The following is a 22865-nucleotide window of genomic DNA, read 5'->3' on the forward strand; positions in this document are numbered from 1 at the left end:
GGAAAATGAGTACAGAAGACTGTTGTTTTGCACAGTAAACTCCATTTTGTTCAGATGAGTTGATAGAAGTGGATTTTTTAGAAACAAAAGCAGTTTGTAAATGAACGTATTGAAAACTGTCAAGTAGAGAGTAAGTTAGAAAACAACAAATTTCACTTTATAGTAGGACAAAAAGAATATCTAAGTTAGAAACAGATAAACGTTACAACTGAAGTAAGATCTGTAGATAAGAAGAATGTGAATGTAGGAACTCAATTGTATAAAGTTTTGAAGAATAGTTAGCAGGACGATGAGGAACAGAGGTGAAATTAATTTTAAGGAAATGAAAGAGAATGATGAAATCTAACTTTGTCGCTCCTATTTATAGTGAATTCCGTCCAATAAGAACAAAGTAACCAAAGATGGAAATATTTTGTAGAAAAACTGACGTTAGTAACCGAAACAGGAAATTGAAATCATTTAATGTATCCAAATATGGAAGAAGTTGTTATAAAATGATGCTAGTATACGAAGCAGGAACATCAATGCGTGAATAGAAACCAAATATGGTTTTTGAATAATACATGTATCACATGATACGACTACTTGTTTACTAAATAAGGATAGCTCATTGGGAACGAAGTGACATAATTTACCAAAAATGTTAAGCTCTGATAAATTTGTTCAACTTCGTTAAATTTTAAATCAATCTCGGAAAGTATTCCATTTTTGGAACAGAACTTTTGTATATATATATTTGGGAGCCGAATTCCAAATCGAATTTTTACTCCTTCAGAATTGTAATCTGTATAATAATGAAAAAACAACGCGCTTTGTACAGATGAAGTGATTGCTATGGGGTCAGGAATTGGAATACAGTTCGCTTGTGCTAGATTTCTGTACTGTTCTAAAATTTCGGGAACAGAATTCAAAATAAATAAAATTTCGTACTTGTTAATGTGTAGCTCTGACGATAAATCAAATGATTGTTTCGTTATATAATCATCATATTTGAATTTTTTAATGGAAAATGTTGCATATTCGAATCCTTTACTAAATCGGAATATTCTGTCATTCTGAACGCAAATGTCCAAGAAATTGTAGAAAAAATAGGAATCAACATCAATCTCGTCAACTTTGTAAGCATCGGCAATTCCTTCTTTCCTCTTATATATTTTTTCCAGCAACTGTAAATGATTTTTGATTAACATTTTTCGCAAATGAGCAAAATTTCACGCAATACTCTGTTTATGTAAAAGAAAATTAAAATTAAGAAACAATTACACAAAATAAAATCGTTAATCTTCAGAATAATTTCTTTAACACGCGATTTCGATTGGTTGAGAGGTTCCAAGACAATAACGTTAAGTTGTAAAGTAAATATTTGTTCGTGAAGTATGGATGAATATTTGTTTTCGACATCTTTAACATTGTTCTAAAAGCACATTCATGTGCTAATTTCAATTTTCAATAGGACTAGATTTGTTTGCAAGAACCGAATTCTGTCAATTGCGGATAGACACAAATTTGAATCACAGAGTTTGTTAAGATTGGAACAATTTGTTTGAATTTGTTGTGAGTCTGTTTTTGGATTATGGCTGGATGAAATATGAAAACTTATATAAAATGTAAAAGAAATGATTAAGAAGATATATAAGAATGATTTGCTATTTTTGAGTTTACTCCAAGGAATGAATTCACATATTTAAAAAGAGTGTTCTTAATTATTAAAGGTATTTGTAAATGGAAGAATCTGGTTTATTCATTATGTTCTAGAATGTTCGGTTATGACAACAAGCTTCTTAAAATGGAAATGATAAATTTCCATATATGGAGTGATGCGTCATAGCTGCGTTCCCTAAATGTACAAAAATAATTTTTTTCATTCTCACTTTGTTATTGTCACAATTAGTTGCTCGTCACAATACCCGAATTTGTTTCATCTTGTACCAAAACAATGCCTTCTCTCGATAGAAATCTCCCAGTGAAATGCACAAAGTGCAACAAAATGGTGGTGAAGAAGAATATGGCAAGACACAAGCAGTCTTGTGATAGTGGGACTCTATTTTGTCCCAAATGTCCACATTTCAGTACAAAGAAGAAAGAAGACATGAATTACCACATTGCTAAGCATCACGCTCCTAAGGATACAAAGCTAAGCACTATGTGTACTGTATGCTTGGAGGAGTTTCCGAGTTTCTATTCTCTTCAACAACACAAGAGGAGAAAGCATGGAACTTCAACAAAAGTTGGAACAAAATCGAGTGAAAAGCTTAAAGAAGTTCTAGAATCAGAGGAGCTGGAAAAGGACAACGAGCAGCTACAACAAGAACTTAGTGCTTGCCAGCACTTTTTTGACGATACTGAGATGGAAAATGGAAGACATCAAGTGTTCAACTTCAAGCTGTCCAAGCTCGATCCTCATGAAATTAATAAAAAGTTGAAAGAAGTATTCGAAAAACTCAACTGTGCAGCCAAAGTCAACATAGCTCTAGGATTTATATTAAGAAATGTGGATACGGACGAGTATCGATACTTCTACGCTCACGAGAACAACACTTTCTTCGAGAAATCTCATCTACTCTGTTCCAAAGGAGACTTAGTCTCTCTTCAGGACAGGATTGAAAAGATGGATTTAGTGGAGACGTGTGCTCAGGAGCGGGAGAATACAAAATGGCGATTTGCTCTGACTACAAATGTAACAATATTTTGCGCTCTCCTAAAATCCATTCCAATGGGATGTATCGATGCTGTTCTTCCTGAACAGTTACTCAGACGACCAGATGTGAATTGTCTCGTATCGAATGGCTATGGTGAGACTTACAAAGATTATCTTTGCTTATTCCGAGCTATAGCTGTTCACTTATATGGATCATCGGAGCTTGAGATCAATGCAAAAAATTTGTTTAGTGCATTCCTCCACGAATCTGGACAAGACGCAATCAATTTCAGAGGGGTATCGATCGATCATCTTGTATTTGTTGAAAATGCGATAAAGCACAACATATTTATTTACGGTATTGACATTGTAGATGGAGATTTTGTTGGTGAACTTGCGAGGAGAAGTATTGAAATGTATGAGAAAAATATTAATTTATTACGTTACAACAACCACATATGCTATGTAGATGATATCAACACATTCTTTAAACGATTCCGTTGTCCCAGTTGCGATACGTTCATTCAGAAAGCGGGAAATTTCAACCGCCATGTTAAAACGTGTAAAGATAGAGTACAGCATATTTACCCAAAGAGTGTGTATACATTGCGCGAGACCTTATTTGATAAGCTTAACGGATTTGGAATTTCCTACAACGAAGATCAAAAATTGTTCAAGAACTTGGCTATTTTTGACTTTGAATCGATATGTGTACCCTCCGACCAATTAAAAGATACAAACACAACCACTTGGATTGGAAAGCATGAACCAATCTCTGTCTCTATTTCCTCCAATTTAATTGATGAACCTGTCTTCCTATGCGATAAAGATCCGAAAGCTCTCATTATATCTTTTGTTGAAGCTATTGAAGACTTAGCAAACAAAAGTAAAACTGAAATGTGGACAAAGTTTTCCTCTATTGAAGCAGTAATCAGAGCACGAGTTAACGCAATTGGTGAAAATTTAATTAAAAGAAAAGATCAAAACGCTTCAACATTTGAGTGTGAAGATGAACGTACCGAAGAAGATGATGAAGCTGATATGTCTACGCAATTTCTCCAAATGCAGAAAAACCAGCTTTTGGACTTACAGCAGCACTTTGAGCGTTATGTGAACACTTTACCTGTGTTCGGATTCAATAGTGGAAAATATGATTTAAATCTCATTAAGTCCTATCTCCTACCCTATCTTATTCATGAGCGCGACATTCAACCTACTGTTATTAAAAAAGCAAATCACTTTGTTTCTCTTAAGTTTGGTGATGTACAATTTCTCGATATCCTCAACTTTCTCGGTGGAGCTACATCACTTGATTCTTTCCTTAAAGCATACAAGACAAATGAGACCAAAGGATTCTTCCCCTATGAGTGGTTTGACTCTCCCGAAAAGCTCGATGCAACTTTTCTCCCTCCTTACGACCGTTTCTTTAGCAAACTGAGAAACTATAATCCACTGGAGAAGGAATTTACTGATTTCACTAAATTGCTTAACAGTGGATTTTCTCAACAAGAGTCATTAAAAAAGTTGAGGTTGAAAAATGTTCCTCCATCTGGAACTGACAATTACAATTACCTGAAAGTGGTCTGGGAGCAAGAAAAAATGGCTACATTCAGAGATTTTGTCAAGTGGTACAACAACAAGGATGTTGTTCCAACACTGGAGGCAATGCAAAAAATGATGGAGTTTTATCACAACAAGGGCATCGATATGTTAAAACTCGGATGTACACTTCCGAACTTGGCTAATATCTGTCTTCACAAGTCAACAAACCACAAGTTTTTTCCATTTGTTGAAGCTGACAAAGATTTACATGACAAAATACGTGAGGATATGACTGGTGGTCCATCTATTGTTTTTACTAGAAAAGCAGTAGTTGATCAGACCTTCATACGAAACTCTGAAAACCTTTGCAAGTCTGTCGTAGGTATTGACGCTAGCCAACTCTATCTCTTTTCAATGTGTCAAGAAAAGCCCACTGGACTTTACACTCGATGGGAATTTGATACAGATTCTCAAAAATTCAGGGCTCGAACAAACAGATGTCGAACATTTGAGAACATGGTTATGTCATATCTTCAATCACAACGTTCCGAATGTAAAATTGAGAGCTACTACACAACCGGAAAACAGAAGAAGATTGATTGTTTTAGCGTAGACGGATTTTGCACACATTGTAATACGGTGTTTGAAGCCATGGGTTGTTACTTTCATTTCTGTCCTTGTCAGGAAGCTAAAGCAAGTCTCTCGGAAGAGGAAACACAGAGAGGGATTAGAAAAAGAGAACATGATGAATTGAGAAGAGATTACTTAAAAAGTAAAGGATATAAGATTGTTGAAATCTGGGAGTGTAAATGGTGGGAAAGTGTTAAAGAAGAAGAAAATGTCAGAAATCACGTGAGAAAGAACTTTCCTTTCAAATTACCTTTGAATCAAGAGTCTTTACTAGCTAAAATAAGAGATGGGGAGATGTTTGGATACGTACAATGTGATTTGGAAGTTCCCACAGGTTTGAAGTACAAGTTTTCGAATTTCCCGCCTATTTTTAAAAATTTCAACGTTAGTCGAGCTGATATTGGGGATTATATGAGAGATTACGCTGTCGAAAACAACTTACTGAAGCAACCTCAGCGAATGCTAATTTCAAGTTTCAATCTGGAAAATGGAACAATTATTACTCCCCTACTAAATTTCTACATCAGCCTCGGTCTGAAATGTACAAGAATTTATAGATTTGTACAGTACACGCCGCGCAAATGTTTCAACACCTTTGTACAGTCAGTGGTAGACGCTAGAAGAGGTGGAGATGAAAATCCTGATTCCAGCGTTGTTGCTGAGACTATGAAATTATTGGGTAATAGCTCTTACGGTTATCAGATTATGGACAGAAGCAAACATACAGAAACCAAATATTTGAACGATGAGAAGACGCACAAAGCAATCAATGGGAAAATGTTTAAGCGGTTGAACAATGTCTCAAAAGAGCTTTACGAAGTTGAGCTAGCAAAATCAAAAATTGAACACCGCGAACCTATAATAGTTGGATTCTTCATACTTCAGTACGCTAAATTACGTATGTTGGAGCTCTACTATAACTTCTTTGACAGATTTTGCGACGTGGATAAATTCGCGGAGTTAGAGATGGATACAGATTCCCTCTATTTAGCCTTAGCTCATGAGAATTTGTATGATTGTATTCGGCCTGCTAAAAAACAAGAATGGGAAGCATTGAGAAAGCAGGACTGTAACGACTCTTTCCAAGCAGATGCTATTCAAAATTTCTTCCCTAGAACATGTTGTTCTAAGCATAAGAAGCATGATAAACGGGAACCAGGACTTTTCAAGGAAGAATTCAGATGTACGGAAATGATTTGTCTTTGTAGCAAAACTTATTGTTGCTACGATGCACAGTCTGACAAATACAAGTTCAGCAGTAAAGGTCTCAATAAAAGAACACTAGAAGAGAACGGAGATGGACCGATGGAGAAATATCGACGTGTGATGGATGAAATTATCAATCTTACTTCAACAAATAGAGGGTTCAGAACAATAAACCATTGTGTTGCTACGTATGAGCAGACAAAGAAGGGACTGTCCTATTTCTACCCTAAGCGCATTGTTCAGTCTGACGGTATTCATACAGCACCACTCAACATATAACTTAAATGCTTTTACTATAGCACAATTCTTTAGTATTCTCTATTACATTTATACTGTGTCTGTAATTTTATACAATTTTAATTCATTTTTTTTCTATCATTGAATTTTTTCCAATTAATGAGCGCGCAAAAGACATTTGTTACACAATTGATTCAAACAATTAGGGGAACAATCTTTGCAATTGACCTAAAATTTGTAAACAAAAATTCAACATGTCACATAATTACCCCTCAGATAACTAGGGTAATTGAAAACCCCCACCAATTAATTTCACAATTTAATAACATAAAAGTTGTAAACAAAATTCAACCTGTCACATAATTACCCCTCACATAATTACAGCAATTAATTACCCACGCCGATTCTATTGTTCTCAAGTAAACACTTAATAACTACACAAACATTGATTTTTTCCCCTCAAAATTTCAGCCTATCAGGAGCGTCTCCGAACCTACCCCCCACATTTGCACCGACTATACTACTCTTAATACATGGCAGCGGCTATTACTAATCTTAATACATGTCGGCGGCTATTACTAATCTCAATACATGTCGGCAGCTATTACTAATCTTAATACATGTCGGCGGCTATTACTAATCTCAATACATGTCGGCGGCTATTACTAATCCTAATACATGTCGGCGCATAATCCTAATACATGTCGCCGGCTATAACTAATCTTAATACATGGCGGCTATACCCAATCTTAATACATTAACGCCGCTATACCTAATCTTAATACATGCTCATTCATTCCCTATCTTAATACGTTAGGGAGGACCCAAATCCCGAAAAATACGCTATACCCTATCTTAATACATGGGGGACCTCACCCCCCAGGGGAGTGTAGCTCACTATATTACTACTTAAACCTTAAAAGAATTGTAATTGCAAGACCAGTTGGGATACTGTGAGCGAGTTTTGATTTAGTTCATTTGGGAAGTGAACCACGGATATCGTTATTATTATTATTTTAATTACTATTATAAATTGTCTTTGAGTTTGTCCTTTCCATTGATGTGCAAGTAATTGTCTTACATTTGTTATCCATATAACTAGAATTGATATTACGAGCCCCATTGTGAATTGACTTATATCAAGGCAATCTAATTTGCAACAGCATACAAGAGTGGAAGAGGGGAAATAGCAGAGTAACAATTTAACGCTTGCTTCACCAATTCAAAACCTTTGGTTATTTTATTTGATCGATCTTCTGGGCGACAGAGTCCCCTCACTGTTGAGCCTAGCAGAAATTCAGAAGACGACAAATTCATTTTTAATGGCACATTTTGCCAATTTGTGCGCACATCAAGTATAACAGTAACAGGTTAATTTTTTGCAACTACAACAGTTATTATACTTAATACATCTGGTAGCAGAAAAAAATTGTGCATTTTGCGCCATTTGTTCATCTATCGTTTGGCTTGTAAACTTTAACCTTGTTTACCTGGACATGAATTTTAGTTCAGCTTTCATAATTTGAGAACAAGTCCTCTGCTTGGTTTATAAATCAACTGATTTATTAATTCAAGGATTTTGAAAACAAATTTTTAACTTCTCTTCCACTGCTTTCTAGATTTTAGAAATAGGAAGAGTGTATTAGAGTACAGTTTTGGATTCGAATAGAAAGAGAAATGCCTCCCTCGCTCACACACTCATAGTCACCTAGGCCTGCAGTAAAAAAAACCAAAAATAAGCAGTGAGTGAAAAGCTGAAATTATTGTTGCAAAAAGTTTTTCGTGTTTTGAATAGTTTAAAGAAATGAATGATTTTGCGATGTGATAGCCCTTTTAAAATTGTATTCATGCTATTATTGTGCAATTTGAGACATACGTTTGCCACGACGGTAGCGTTAGCTTTTTTCCTTAAAAGATTCAGCTGAAAAATTCTACCTAACAATAATAGTCATGTTACTCCAAAAATACTATAATGGTGTATGCAAAGTAAAAGAGTAATGTTTTAAAATTGAGCTTGGTTTTAAATTTTAAATATAAAATTTTGAATCAAATTTTCTATGTTTTCAACATTTTTCCAGCCATACAGAAGATTGAAAGCTTTTGCTTGAAGTGATGAATTGAAACATTATAGCCTGTATAACTAAATATTATAAAAAGTAGCCTTTGAAATGCAAAAGTTCGATTCATCAACGATAAAAAGGCAACCAATTCTCATGCGAGGAAACAATAAAAATTGTATTGTTGTGTTTTTTTCTAATACTGGTAGGCTTTTCAGCCCATTAGCTTTTGTTTGGCTAAAACTAATGAAGTGACATGAAATAAAATGGTCGTGGATTTTTGTCGCGCAGGGTGTAGGTTGCTGACAATCTAGACCGTAATTGGCTCGGATCGGAACGAGTTGAGTTGCTGCGTTCTGTTGTTACCAACCCATTTGGTTCAAGCACTGGGGTACCCAAATTAACATGTTTTTTTTTTTAAAAAAAAATAAAAGATGTGATATAATGTATAATGTATAATGTATAATTTTGTATAATGTACTCATCTCAGTGAAATGAACGTTACTGTTTATATGTCTTCTGAGTTCACCAGTAAAATCTCTGTATTTCAATCTTATCAGACTATATCAAGACCTATGTAACGCTCTGATTAGACCTTGCAGACTCTGGACTGGGCCCTGATCAGACTTTATGCATTAGAGTAGCTTCCAGACTGTCGCTGGGTGACGCTTTATCCGGCTGTCGGCTTCACAAATTGGTCTGATCACAGCTGATTCGGTCACTCACAGCTATGTTAGTTTTGTTTTGACGCATTAATATAATTTGTGCAATTGGACAGTTATTCGTGCGATCTTTAAAAGATTCATTGCTTTCTTGAACACTATTTAAGTCATTAAAAGGGCCTACCCATCCGAGAAGAGCATAATATCTGCTTTTCTGGTATGTTCAGCGCGGGCTTGCAGAGACCTGCAAAATATGTTTTTAAACCGCGAAGGGAAGCTATCTCAAATTGGCTTTATACATGATAAAACTGCAGGATAAAGGCACTGTAGAGGAATTTCAGATAAATTTCAGGTAAATTTCATATAACTCAAGGTAAAAAAAATTACCTTCAAATTTCCCGTAAGTTAATTAAGATGATTTTTCAAGTAAATTGACCCTTCATTTTTAGTCTTCAGAAGAACTCAATATGGAGCTGTTGCGTATATTTTTAGTTAACTTTTCTATATGTCTTAATTATGAGGTGGGCTAACTTGCATATGATTGTCTACAATGTGCATGATGAAGTTCCTGTACTGGGCACGGAAGTACATGTCAATCTCATTGGTCCTCTCGAATGCCATGTACACCTGCTGCAGGTTGCCATTGCGAATGACGTAATGATTGGCTGTGGACCAACCAGTCAGAACTGAACAAAATCTATATACAATTACTTCGGCACATGCATGGGGTCGTTACAAACGGGTGCATTTGGTCCTTAAAAATTTTTTCTTTATCTGGTCCTTAATTCAAAATTCTTAAGAGCTCGTAAGAGCTATTTGTACTATTTGGAAAAATTAGTAGTGGGAAAAAGGTGCTATCCAGACCAAAAACTCAACCCTAACGGGTATTCGTTTTTGTCTGGATAAATGCACCTTTTTCCCACTACTACATATAAACATTACTTTATTTCCCTTTTGTTTTATCCGCTATATTTCCCCTTTATATTTCCTCAAAAACTATCATTTATTGTCTCACTTAGTGCAATCCACTAGTACAGAGTTAAGCTGGTAATTATCCATTATCAGACGGATAGTTCGGGTTCTATCCCTACCAACTCCGGTGGACGTATCCCAGATACTAGTGTAATTAGAGAGACCGTGTCGTGTAAAAAGCACGTAAACCAACTTGCGAAAAAACTTGAACAAAAAAATTGAAAAAAAAAATTAAATTATAAAAATTTTCATATGTTCTCTAATCAATATTTAATCAACCTAAAACGAAAACTTTCTGTCTCACTTGGCGTAGTGGTTAAATCATCGAGTCCAGTTAAGTTGCTTTAGCAAACGGATGGTTTGGGGTTCCTTCCTCACTTACTCCAATGAACGTCCGCCGATTTGATGAATTACTATAAAACTAAGTGAGATAAAAAAACCAAATTCACAGTTCTTAAAAAGGATGATCCCTGCTGTGAGACTGTATATGGGACAAACTGTGATGGGTATACAGTCAAAAACAACACTGAGGTCGGTGGAAACACAGTGATTAGTGTTTTTTTTTCAGCGTAACTTGCGAAAATTGGTGAAGCCACTTGGTGGATAATCTGAGCAAAACCAGCTTAATTCTAAATTTTTATATTAAATCTTTTTTGGTGTAGTCCTTGAATCTACCTTTGGTAAGTGTGTATCTATATCTGTTAAGATAGATGCACAATCTGCATCTTCCATTTCTAAACCAAAAGAAAGAAGTATGCTTAAAAATTTTACACATATTACACTCTAGATATTGACCTGGATTATCAAAATGTTTTCCTAAATGTTTAATATAATCTTTTACTTTGACTACATTCTCACATACATAACAATTATATTCTAATTCTTTACAATCATTACAACACTCCTTCCAAGGTTTATTTTTACACTTTTCACACTTCATTTTTCATTTTGGAAAAATTTTTTCAAAATTTTCTCTAATAAAATACATCATGTCTCACCCTACAAACAGCAATGTAAACTTCTGTGATGTCTGTAATTTATCTTTCAATTCGGTGAAGGATTTTCTCAAACATACTATTGTGTAGCCACCAGAAAAGAACCAGGGATATGATTATGGATCTTGATGAAGCTGAGAAGGCTTCACCTCCACAACCCAAGCCAAAAAGTACCCCACCGCCAGTTGGTGAAACAAGGCCTGCCCTTCTAAAACCTAAACCTGAACCCATACCTGAAAACATGGAGAGAGTGTATGACCCTGAAGAAGATGACTACATTCTCGTTCCTAAAAAAGTTTTACCAGAACTTGAAACTAGGGTTAAACCACAAACTGTAGTCCCATGTTGAGTCTCTGGCCAAACTTTTAAAAATGATATAGGTCTATAAACCAACATGAATAAACACTGGAGGGAAAACGTAGCCCAGGACAATAATTTTAATATTAAATCAAGCTTCAATCAAAGGCAGTTATATATTACTAAATCTGATGACAGTTTTATCAAAGTTATTAATGAGCCAATAGGTTACACATTAGACGGGTTTAAACCGTTTAAATCCTATAAATATAAGGTCACTGCTAATTGCGTATATAGAAAGAGAACTCCCGATGGCGAGGAAGGGGTCCCAAAGACTACTAAAATAAACTTTAGAACTGATGAATATATGACTAAAGATCATCGACTGAATCTAAACCAATGGCTTGATCATGTTAAAGAAACATATGAAGGCTATGGTTACGATTATGATTTTATTGGAATATCAGACGTGCAATTAAACATAGAAAGAACTAAGCCATCATTAGGATCTTATACTGAACTACCACCCTGACTAAGAAGTAAAACAAATGCAATATTAAATATTAGAAACAATAAATTTAACTGCTTGCGATTATGTATTACAGCAGCATTATTCCCTACAGCTGATCATGCAACTTCAGAAAGTAAATATATTAATAACCTAGTTGATGACTGGGAGATAATGAAAACACTTATGATTATTTATCAAGAATACAGAATAAATATAACATCAACATATGGTTTTACCAATCCTCAACTGAACGCGATACTAAAGTAGAAATATTACAGAAATGTTCAATTTTCATCAAATCCCGTAAGAATGTAAGAATATGAGTCTGGAATGAACACACCGCTTTAATTAAAAACATAGAAGTATTATTGGAAATACCTAATACTAAACGGTTAAAGTATTTGTATTTTGATAATTGTACCTATTGTTTTGATACTCAACAAAAATTTGAAACCCATGAATGCTGCACACAAACAAAACCAAAAATTTTATGACCAAAATTGAAACAAATTAATTTCAAGAACCATTACAAACAACAAGAAGTGAAGAATGTCATCTATAGCGATATTGAATGTTTTATGGATAGCATTAATAAAAAGATTGGTGATATTACATATAAAATATCTGACCATGTACCTATTGCCCTGGGCTTTAGTTTTAATGGTGACTGTGGTTCTTATTTTGGTCCAGACTGTAATTCAAAGATCTATTGGAAGCTGAGAATAATTTCAAGTTAAACAGGCCAATGATATTTAATAAAGAAGATAAACTATATCATGAAGCCAATAACAATTGTCATATTTGTAATAAACCATGCAATAAAAAAGTGGGAGATCACTGTCATGAAACAGGTACATATAGAGTTCCTGCTTGTAATTTTTGTAATTCAAACTATAAACAACAAAACTTCATTCCCGTAATATTTCATAATGGTAAAGGCTACGAATTCAACCTAATATTTAATGAGATATTTAATCAGATTATTAATAAGAGAAGAGTTGATGTATTACCTAGTACTAATGGTAAAGCTAGAATGTTTAGATTGGGCATGCTAAAAATTATAAACAGTTACACTTTTATGACAATGTCTCTAGATAAAATGGCGAAAGTTTATCAAGTTAAAATTAAAATATTGTATCCTTATGAATACTTTAAGGATGAGAATAGCTATAATAATAAATTGGGTAATCTATCAATAGAAGAGTTTAGAACATCGCTAACAGCCAAGCTACCAACTCAAGCAGATTTTGCTAACTTTAATAATTCTAATAGTATGAAAATAGGTAAAGAACTAACACTAGAGTATAGAAAGAATGATGTCAGAATATTATAAAACTGCTTCAATCTATTTGTTAAGTTAAACATAGACATATATAAACTCAATCCTCTGCATTATATCGGTTTACCTGGTTTCAGCTTTGATAGTTTCCTAAAACAAAGTGAAGTTGAATTAGAAACATTACAAGATTAACAAATGATAAAAGATTTCATTAGGGAAATTAGAGGTGGTATATGCGGTGTTATGGGCAATATATATATTAAAACTCAAAGTCAAAGTCAATGTCAAAGTCAAAGTCATAGTCGAAATCAAAATCGAAGTCAAATTCAAACTCAAAGTCATAGTAATAGGTCTATATGGTACATAGATGCTAATAAATTTTACGGTTATGCACTAATGCAAAAGCTGCCATACAAATACTTCAGCTTTACTGACACAACTCTAGACGAAGTATTAAACAGTCCAGATGACAGTGATTATGGCTATTGGCTTATCTGTGTTTTTGAATATACTAATGAATGTAAAGATAGAAGTAGTAACTTTCAATTACTACCTTATGGAAGAGAAGGAGAGTATAATGAACTAGGATGCAAACAAAGACCTAAAACTGCTGCTAAAAGTAAGAAACTATTATTAGATCAGAATAATAAATATATATAATAAATGAATATCCAATACACTACAGAACGTTAAAGTTTGTTGTTAAGATGGGCATAAAAGTTACTAAAGTTCATAGAATAATTAAATTTAAACAAGATTATATTATTAGAGATTATAGCGAACTCAATACTAAAATGAGAGCAGAAGATAAGACCGAGGCTGAGAAGGATATATTCAAGTTAATGAATAATTCCCTATTTGGTAAAAGTTGTGAGAACCTGGTAAAGTATTTAGAAGCTAAGATTCTAACAGATGATTATGAAATACTTAAAGCTGTAAGTCAACATTTAAAGATGTAAATAGATACGATAGTTACATTCTAATAGAGTTTTTTCAGTATTAGAACTTAGCAAACTCTGCATGTATGAATTCCTTTATGATGTAATACAACCATCACTCAAAGATCTAATGCTGCATTATATGGATACTGATAGTTTTGTATTAAGCTTTAGTGAAGGTAATGTTGATGATAAAAACAATAAATTCATGGACTTAGGTAATCTAGATAACCCAATCAAAACTAATAATAGAGTTCCAGGTAAATTCAAACATGAACTTGGAAGTAGAGAGATAAAAGAATTCATAGTAATAAAACCAAAGACTTATAGCTTGGTTACCCATGGGCAGAACAGAACAGCAAAAAAGAAAGGAATAAAGAAAGAAAACAATGGCAAACATGAAGACTACTATAATGCATTAATGGATAATAAAGAAAGAATTGTAGAAGAATGTAGAACACAAAAAGTCGGGGGTAATATGTCAACAATTAAAACTAATAAAAGAAGTCTTAATAACTTTGATGATAAAAGATTCTATATAAATAATATTAATAGCTATCCTCATGATGAGAATCTATATCTATTCAAAAGAGACTAAAATAAATAAAATTAATAATACTACTTTAGAATCAGATTGGGGTCTTGCCCATGTTGGGGAAGGGCAAGCCTTGGTGCACCAACCAGGGCCAGAGGCCCCTTCACTTTTAGATAAAAACCAACTGGTTAATAATTTTTTAGAACTAACCACTTATGATGAGACAAAGTTAATTGAAGCCGCTATTAGAATATATAATGATTTTTAATGTTGAAAAACCAAACTGGTTAATAATACTCCATAACCTCCTATTAATGAAATGATCAATTGCATCCCCTGATTTAGTATTTAGTACATTATAGATCATCATCTCTCCCAAAAATATTCCCACATAACTATTTCCTTTAGTTAATTTCTTTTTATTATGTTCTATAAATTTTATTATTTTACTGGTTTCCCTTTCGTTTATTTATTTAGAATAACTTGAAGTTATTATTTTATCATGCCAGGGATCCATAGCATCGTTGATAAACTCTTCCATAGTCCGATATTGTTTTCCACATGCTAAACATTTTTTTAAAACTCAGAGTAGTTTTCATCAAGAGAATTTTCGTCATCCATTTTCCTATTATTATAATTTTTCAATATATAAAAATGACTAAGCTGGATAAACTTATTGGTAAACTAAACTAAATAAACTAGAAAAAGAAAACAGAAAGAATAGATTAGAAGATAGATTGAAACAACAAGAATATTATGGTGAAACAGAAGAGTTATTTGATCCTCTAACTAAAATTTTTAATACAAACATTGAACAGAATCTAGCATTAGGTGAACAAACATTAAGAGCAATAGACTGGCAAAATCAAAAGTTAGATGAACAAACTAAGATGATCCACCAAGCCGGCTCCCAGTTTAATGAAGCATTAATGAAGTCTAATGAAGCAATAATGAAGTCCAATAAAGCTGTAGAGGAAGCCCGAGGTAAACCAGGAATTATAGTAGATAAAGACACAGCCCATATTAATAATTTAGTGACCATTCAATCTAACCCTCAATTAAAGTTTTTGTGCGGAAATTTAGATATTGGTGAATTTGAAATGAATGGTGTTAAATTAACTCATCAAGAAAAATCATTTATAGTTAAGAAAAATTTTTATGAATTTTCAGATGGGTTCATTAAATTTCTCACTAAACCAAATGTAACATATAGTGATATCGAGGAAGAACAAAACAAAATTAAAAGGTTTTTACTAGATATTGGATATGATATAGGAAAAAGTAATTAGAGAAGCAGTAGATATAAAACAATAAAACTTTTATTAGGGGATAAAGAGAAAATCTATGGCAGGGGTTTAATGAAAGATAAACTCGACAACCATAGCTGTAACTTCGCAGATAGTCTAATAGAAAGATTAGAATTACTTATACTTGAAACAAAAGCTGGGCATAATGGATTATATGATGAAATGTTAAATATATCTAAACAACTATTATCTATGAATACTACTATTCAAGAACAACTAGATAATTATGGTAAATGAATAATGGTGGAAGAACAACAACTACTAGCTAAAGAAGTATTCAGCCCTCAAATAACAAAGTTTAGAAGAAAAAATATAATACCATTTTATAAAGATGAAACATGGTCAGCTGATTTAATTGATTAGTCTTCTTTAAGTAAATATAACAATAATTATAAGTTTATTTTAACTCTTATATATATATTAAAAAAACATGCTTGGGCTATTCCATTGAAGAATAAATCCGGTATATCTATAACTAATGGTTTTAAAACAGTCCTATCAGAAGGACGAAAACCAGAAAATTTATGGGTAGATAGAGGTAGTGAGTATTACAATAAAACATTTAAATCTTTACTAAAAAAATATGAAACCCAACTATATTCTACTAACAGTGATGTAAAGGCTGGTTTTATAGAGAGATTTAATAGAACGTTATTACACATAAGTAATTAACCAATGTTCATCAATGGCGATGGTAATTGGGTAAATATATTAAATGATGCTGTTGTAATGTATAATAATAACGTTTATTCAACAATTAGAATGACACCTGTCGGTGCTTCTAATAATCCTGATAAAGTTAATTATTTTGTTAAATCTATCAAAGAAACACCCAAACTTATTGTCGGTGTTTATGTCAGGAAAGCTGATAAACGTAATTTCTTTTCTAAAGGATTCACTTCTAACGGGAATAGAAAATTGTTTAAAGTTTAAGAAGTTTCAAAAACACAACCGCCAACATGTAAGGTAGAAGATATTAATGGAGAGATAATAGAAGGTAAATACTATGAACGAGAACTATTAAAATCGGAGTTAGATTTTCAATCTAATAATAAGGTTTTGGAATCATTAAATATCGAACTGGGGTCAGCTACAAAGTAGATTGTTTCTTTCTGTAAACAAATACAAAGACAACAAGAAATAGATTCAATCAGGCTAAACAACAATCGGGCAACCCGCTTCTCGGATCAGCAATAACCAATAATCTAACAACAAATAAGGTCCGTCACTTTTAAAGAAATCTTTCAATCCTTCTGCTGCTATTGTTGCATCAGATACTGTCATTGACTTCTTTCTCTTACAATTAACACAATTACCCTTTAACATCTTAGTTCTTTTAGCTGTGACAACCCCTCGAATATTATTAGTACCACTATAATTTCTACCACCAACACATTCTGAATTAGTTTTAAATTTATTAAAGTTACTCATATTTATATATACAAAATAATGGAAGTTGATGATTATAATCCCTTTGTTGTAAAGCCTAAACCCAAACCATTACCCAAGGCTGAGACTAAGCCAATGCCTAAAACTAAACTTGAAGCTAAAGGACTGTCTCTAGAGAATAAAAGGAAATTAGATATTATGTATGCTAAAGGTTTTGTTAAGACTAGTAAGAATAGTTTGACTAAGACAATGACTATGGGGTCTTGCCCATGTTTCACCATAACATTGACTATAACTATGAGACTATATCAACCATCTTATTACCATCACTATTCACACTAATAAACTTTCTAGTTAATAGTAATGCATGACATATAACATCTGGAACTGCAACACTAAATTTAAAATTAAGTTGTATTGGTTGTGGGTCTATATGATCATTTTGATATCTAGTATCATATACATATATTCTATAACTACTTTTGAATGTTCTATGATTTATATATGGTTTAATATTATGAGGTAATCCATTATAATCTTTCTTAAAATTAACAATCTCTTTAAAAGCCTCATTTTAATTATTAGTACCATAATTAATATTCATTCTATCCTCAGGATGAAATTCACTACCAATCTTGCAATAATAATCAGTAACATCCATTATATCAAATGTACTTGCATCATGAGTTTGTTCATTAACATTATTATTTTCAAAACCAATTATTGTATATTGTGGTCTTTCCATACCACTTGCCATACCTATATCAAATAAGAAGTTACTAGCATTGAGCACATTCTTATAAAGTGTCTTTCTTTCATAACAACTAATTTCAATAATATTCTTTTTAATTATCTCTTTCTGTACAATAATTCTATTATCATTACTAGCTACACACCACGATATATCTCTGATTTCTATATTACCATCCTTAGCTACTGCATCATCACCAGCATTTACTATAAATAGAGCTCTATCATTATTATTTCTTTTTAATATTAGTTTAAATCCTAACCCTTATATAATCTTTTCTAAATCATTCACCAAACCAAATAGATCACTCATTTTAACCACCATATACATATGACCTCGTTCTGCAGCAATATGATCACCTTTAAGTTGACTATCTCTATAACCTTGATTTCTAACAAAACCACTCTCATATTCATCATAAGTACTAGTTAATAAATTATGCATCAATAGATTAGGATGAATGATCTATATATTCAATAGTTCTACCACCACTAGTTTCAAGCTAAACTGAACTAAACAATATCATACCAAAATTAACTAATCTGATATTAGCATTATTAGCAAATACATCGCCAGCATAATCTGATAAAGCAAACTCTATCTCTAGATATGAATCATGTATATTTAAATGATTCTCTTCTCTATTGGGTATGATTTTAATGTTCCTGTTAACTGTATTCATTGTTGCTAGATTATTTGGTTCATATTTTATAATCCTACTTTTGTGTATATCATCATTATAACCATAAATTGCATCCAAATTAAAGTCCATTTTTATTAGTTAAAAAATGACTGACAATTAAATCTTATATGAACTACAAAAGATACATGAAGTACTAACTACAACTAAAGAAGACATACTTAACTTTAGAATGATAAAGCCAGCAGAAAAATTTAACTTTAGTGAACCTATACTTAATTCATCAAAATTAGGTTTAGTTAGATTATCTGTTTTTAACTCAGTGTTTAATGTGAATAGAAGGAATAATCAATTCTTATATGATACCCAAGGTGAAACGTGGTCAGATTCCCGTATTTTAGTTTTTATACCAGGTGCATCAGAATTAATAAAAGAAGAAACTAATTGTAATGTTATAATAGAACCTGATAAGAATACAATGAATTGTTTAATGGAAATAAAACAAGGTGCAATTAACTTTGATATAGAAAATTCAAAAGCCCCAGTACCAGGCTTTAGAAAAATAGTATATGAACAAGTTAAGTATACATCTCACAAGATTATTGATATTATGGGTTTTAGTACCATTAACATCCACTGTAATGTTGTATCTGGTGTTAAAGGTGATGGTAATAACACAGACATACTATATACTTTTACTCTAACAGAACCACCAGGTTACTTGATAAATATTATACCAACTAATATCTTATATCAAAATGTAACAAAGGATTGAAAAGAATATATTGAATTTCATATTAAAGATGAGCATGGAAGACCAATTGTTTTCAATGGTGATGAATTAAGTTTTACTTTGCATCTGGTAAAACTAGCTGGTCGAAGACCCATCTGTGTTAACACAGCTGACCAAAGGTCCGTTTGATTTAGATTAGTCATAGACTTAGTCATAGTCATATACTTAGACTTAGACTTATACTCATACTTACTTTTAGACTTAGAATTAGACTTATACTCATACTTACTTATAGACTTAGACTTATACCCATACTTACTTATAGACCTACACTTACTTATAGACTTACACTTACTTATAGACTTACACTTACTCATAGACTTACACTTACTCATAGAATTATACTTACACCTACACTTTCACTTACACTTACACTTACTCATAGACTTACACTTACTCATAGACTTACACTTACACTCACACTCAGACTTACACTTACACCCACTTATTCGCTTACACTTACACATAGACTTACACTTACCGCCACTTATTCGCTTACACTTACACTTACACATACTCATAGACTTATACTTACTCATAAATATTATTAAAATATATAACTCTCCTATCCTAATTAATTCTTGGTTTACCATTAATATTTTTATGTTTGGTCATATCGGAGACAATTTAATTATAAGGCTCTCTCCATAACTTATTACATATTTTACTAAAATGTTTATAACTAAGTTCAAAATCATTAAAGAAGTCTCTATGTATTGATTGAAGCACATTACCCCTATGCTCAAATAAAATAAATAGAGTACAATTCTCTCTAACATTCTGCCTATCTAATGAGAATAGATTTTGATTAAGATTTATCATATTACAATTATTATGTCTACCTCTACAGAAGTATTCTTTAAAAATTTGCTCCCTGGGTCAACCTCATCAAATATCATTAGTTTCTTTAAGTTTTCAGGTAGTTTATCGGGCTGGGGTAATTCTTTTATATCTTCAATAAACTTGATATCGTTATACTCTAAATCATTATATTGATTACCAGTAGGACGAATGATATATAACTTGTCAAAGTCTACACCATCTAGAATTAGATTCTTTAATGAGAATGTCTTTCCATATTCACTAGAACCGGATATTATACATCTGAAGTTTTTTGGGAATATGGCAGCAACATTTATATTCGGATTGCTCAGCCATAATTGTAGACTGACATTAACATCAATCAGTAAATTAGATCCCCCATTGATTGGCGAGTCAAGACGCGAGGTCTCTGGTGAAATGGAGTTTCTTGTTGACTTGTCTCCAACATTGTCTACCCTTCCAAAACTACATAGTGAGTTGGGTTTATCTCTTTGTTTGGTTCTGCTAAATATTATATCATCATCACTATCATCATTATCATTATCATCTAATAAGATGGTTCTCTGTTTGTCATTACTATTACCATTGACATTAACTTTGACATTGTCATTAACATTGACATTGTCATTGCCATTAACATTGACATCAACCGTAGGCTGTGGGTGCTCGACACCAAAACTATCAAAGTAATAAACTTTTCCACCTCTCCTTCATATAACGAAAACCCAATGAGTGCCATCAGTCGGATGTAAATTAACAAAAAAGTTGAAGTCATCATCATTGATGATAAGTTGTTTCTCATCTCTCATTACTATTTTTATTGGAGTTAGACTTATATCTTTACCTATGTCTTCTATTCTGATATTACTCATAGCTTTATTATCAATAATAAATTTATTAATGAACTCCTCAAAAGTTAGGATATGCAATTTTATATGATAAATATTCATTTAAATATAATTCTAATTCGAAGTGTAATAGTGAAGGGGCTTCTGGTCCTGTTTGGTGTAACAAGGCCTGTCCTTCCCCAACACTGGCAAAGCCCAATTATAAGTTACATTTTATATATAAAAATGGAGTTGGTGTTTTGTAATTTTTGTACTTGTGTTAATAGCAGTGGTTTGTTATACTATATATGATGACATGCCAAGTAAATATACACAACAAACTAGAAGAATTTTTTGGTGGATTTATGAATAGAAGTCTAGTTGGATTTAAATTTGAAAAGTCATCATTACATACTATTGTTTATTGTGGTATGGTACAGGCAAGATTTATTTTGTTAGACAATTTTTAAAGTTTAACCAAAATCAAGATGGTGAAGGGAATGAGGGGCTTGGTTGGTGTAACAAGGCTTGCCTTTCCCCAGCGTGGTCAAAGACCCATCAGGAACAAGAGCAAAAGTCTAAGATGGAACAAGACCAGGAGCAAAAGTCTTTGATTGAATAAGAGCATGATGAAGGGGCCTCTGGCCCTGGTTGGTGTAAAAAGGCTTGCCCTTCTCCAGCATGGCATAACGAAGTCCCATAACCAAAGGTCCATTGATCATAGTATGTGAATATGAGAGCGATTGGATAAATCCAGAAAATGGTAATCCCTATGACGAATTTATTATGTGTAATATAAGTAAGATCACAGCACAGAATATACTCAAATTCAAAAAAAGTGTCATTGCTCTTGATGATATGGGCGATAAGTTTAATAGTCATATAAAATATTATTTTACAGAAGGAAGACATAAAAATATTCAAAGGATTGTAATGTGTCATAAACAAGCCCAGATAATTAATAAGTCCAGAATGAATTGTGATACTATTTATGTAACAACTTATAATGGTCCATATCTATTTCAAAATTTTAATACAATATTTAAGTGTAACCATAAATTCCATGAAATAATTAATGAGTTAAATAATAGTTATCATAATTGCACAGATGGAATGGCTGATGAGGCATGATTATAAATAATTTTAATGAGGATACTTTTATTATTTTTGATGGAAACAGAACTATGATATATGACTCAAGAATTGGTTTCCTAGACTTTAAAGCTCCTAAATGAAAAGATGGATTAGAAAGTGGTGAGATAAATAAACTTATAGCTTATATTAAACCACTATTGAATAGTGCTACAGATAGAAATACTATTAAAACAGATAGCTATATATTCTGCTATATATTCTACTTTAATGAACTTCTTACATCAGAGGAAAAGGTAATAAAATTCAGAATGACGTTCTAACAAACGAAAAGTTTGTAGCCAACTGTCTAAAGTATGGATGACGTATAATGGGGATTGTGAGTCTCATCTTATGGATATATGAACCTTTTAAACCCGATACAACAGTAAAAACTGTAGCACGAGCAGTGACACGAGCAAGTCATATGTTAACTAGTTCAACTTCTCTGGTGAACTCTGCTTACGGGGAAGAACATGATGGGACTTCATTCATATATAACCATGAGACTTAATCCATATATAACCATGGGACTTCATCCAGTCTTTGGGCTTCACCCAAGTACTGGGCTAAACAAGAAGAGTATATGGATGAAGAGACTGAAGCTTTAAACAAAAAAGTTGGAGATGATTTAAATGAACTTTATAAAAAAAATCAAAACTTTAGAGATGAATTTATAAATTTTGTTGGAGATAAACCTGAATTA

The 22865-nt window shown here is 32.6% G+C and overlaps 1 protein-coding gene across 1 annotated transcript in view; it reads right to left on the reverse strand.

The window, feature by feature from the left end:
• The window catches only part of LOC142340884 (phospholipid scramblase 2-like), a 102113-nt gene that overhangs the window by 33903 nt on the left and 45345 nt on the right, over nucleotides 1–22865 (reverse strand). Inside the window, exon 4 of the mRNA XM_075391653.1 lies at nucleotides 9504–9658. Within this exon, the coding sequence (XP_075247768.1) occupies nucleotides 9504–9658 (155 nt within the window). The remainder of the gene's footprint in view (nucleotides 1–9503; nucleotides 9659–22865) is intronic.

Source organism: Convolutriloba macropyga, chromosome 6, assembly GCF_964194025.1.
Source record: "Convolutriloba macropyga chromosome 6, txConMacr16.3, whole genome shotgun sequence".
NCBI classification, from domain to species: Eukaryota; Metazoa; Xenacoelomorpha; order Acoela; family Convolutidae; genus Convolutriloba; species Convolutriloba macropyga.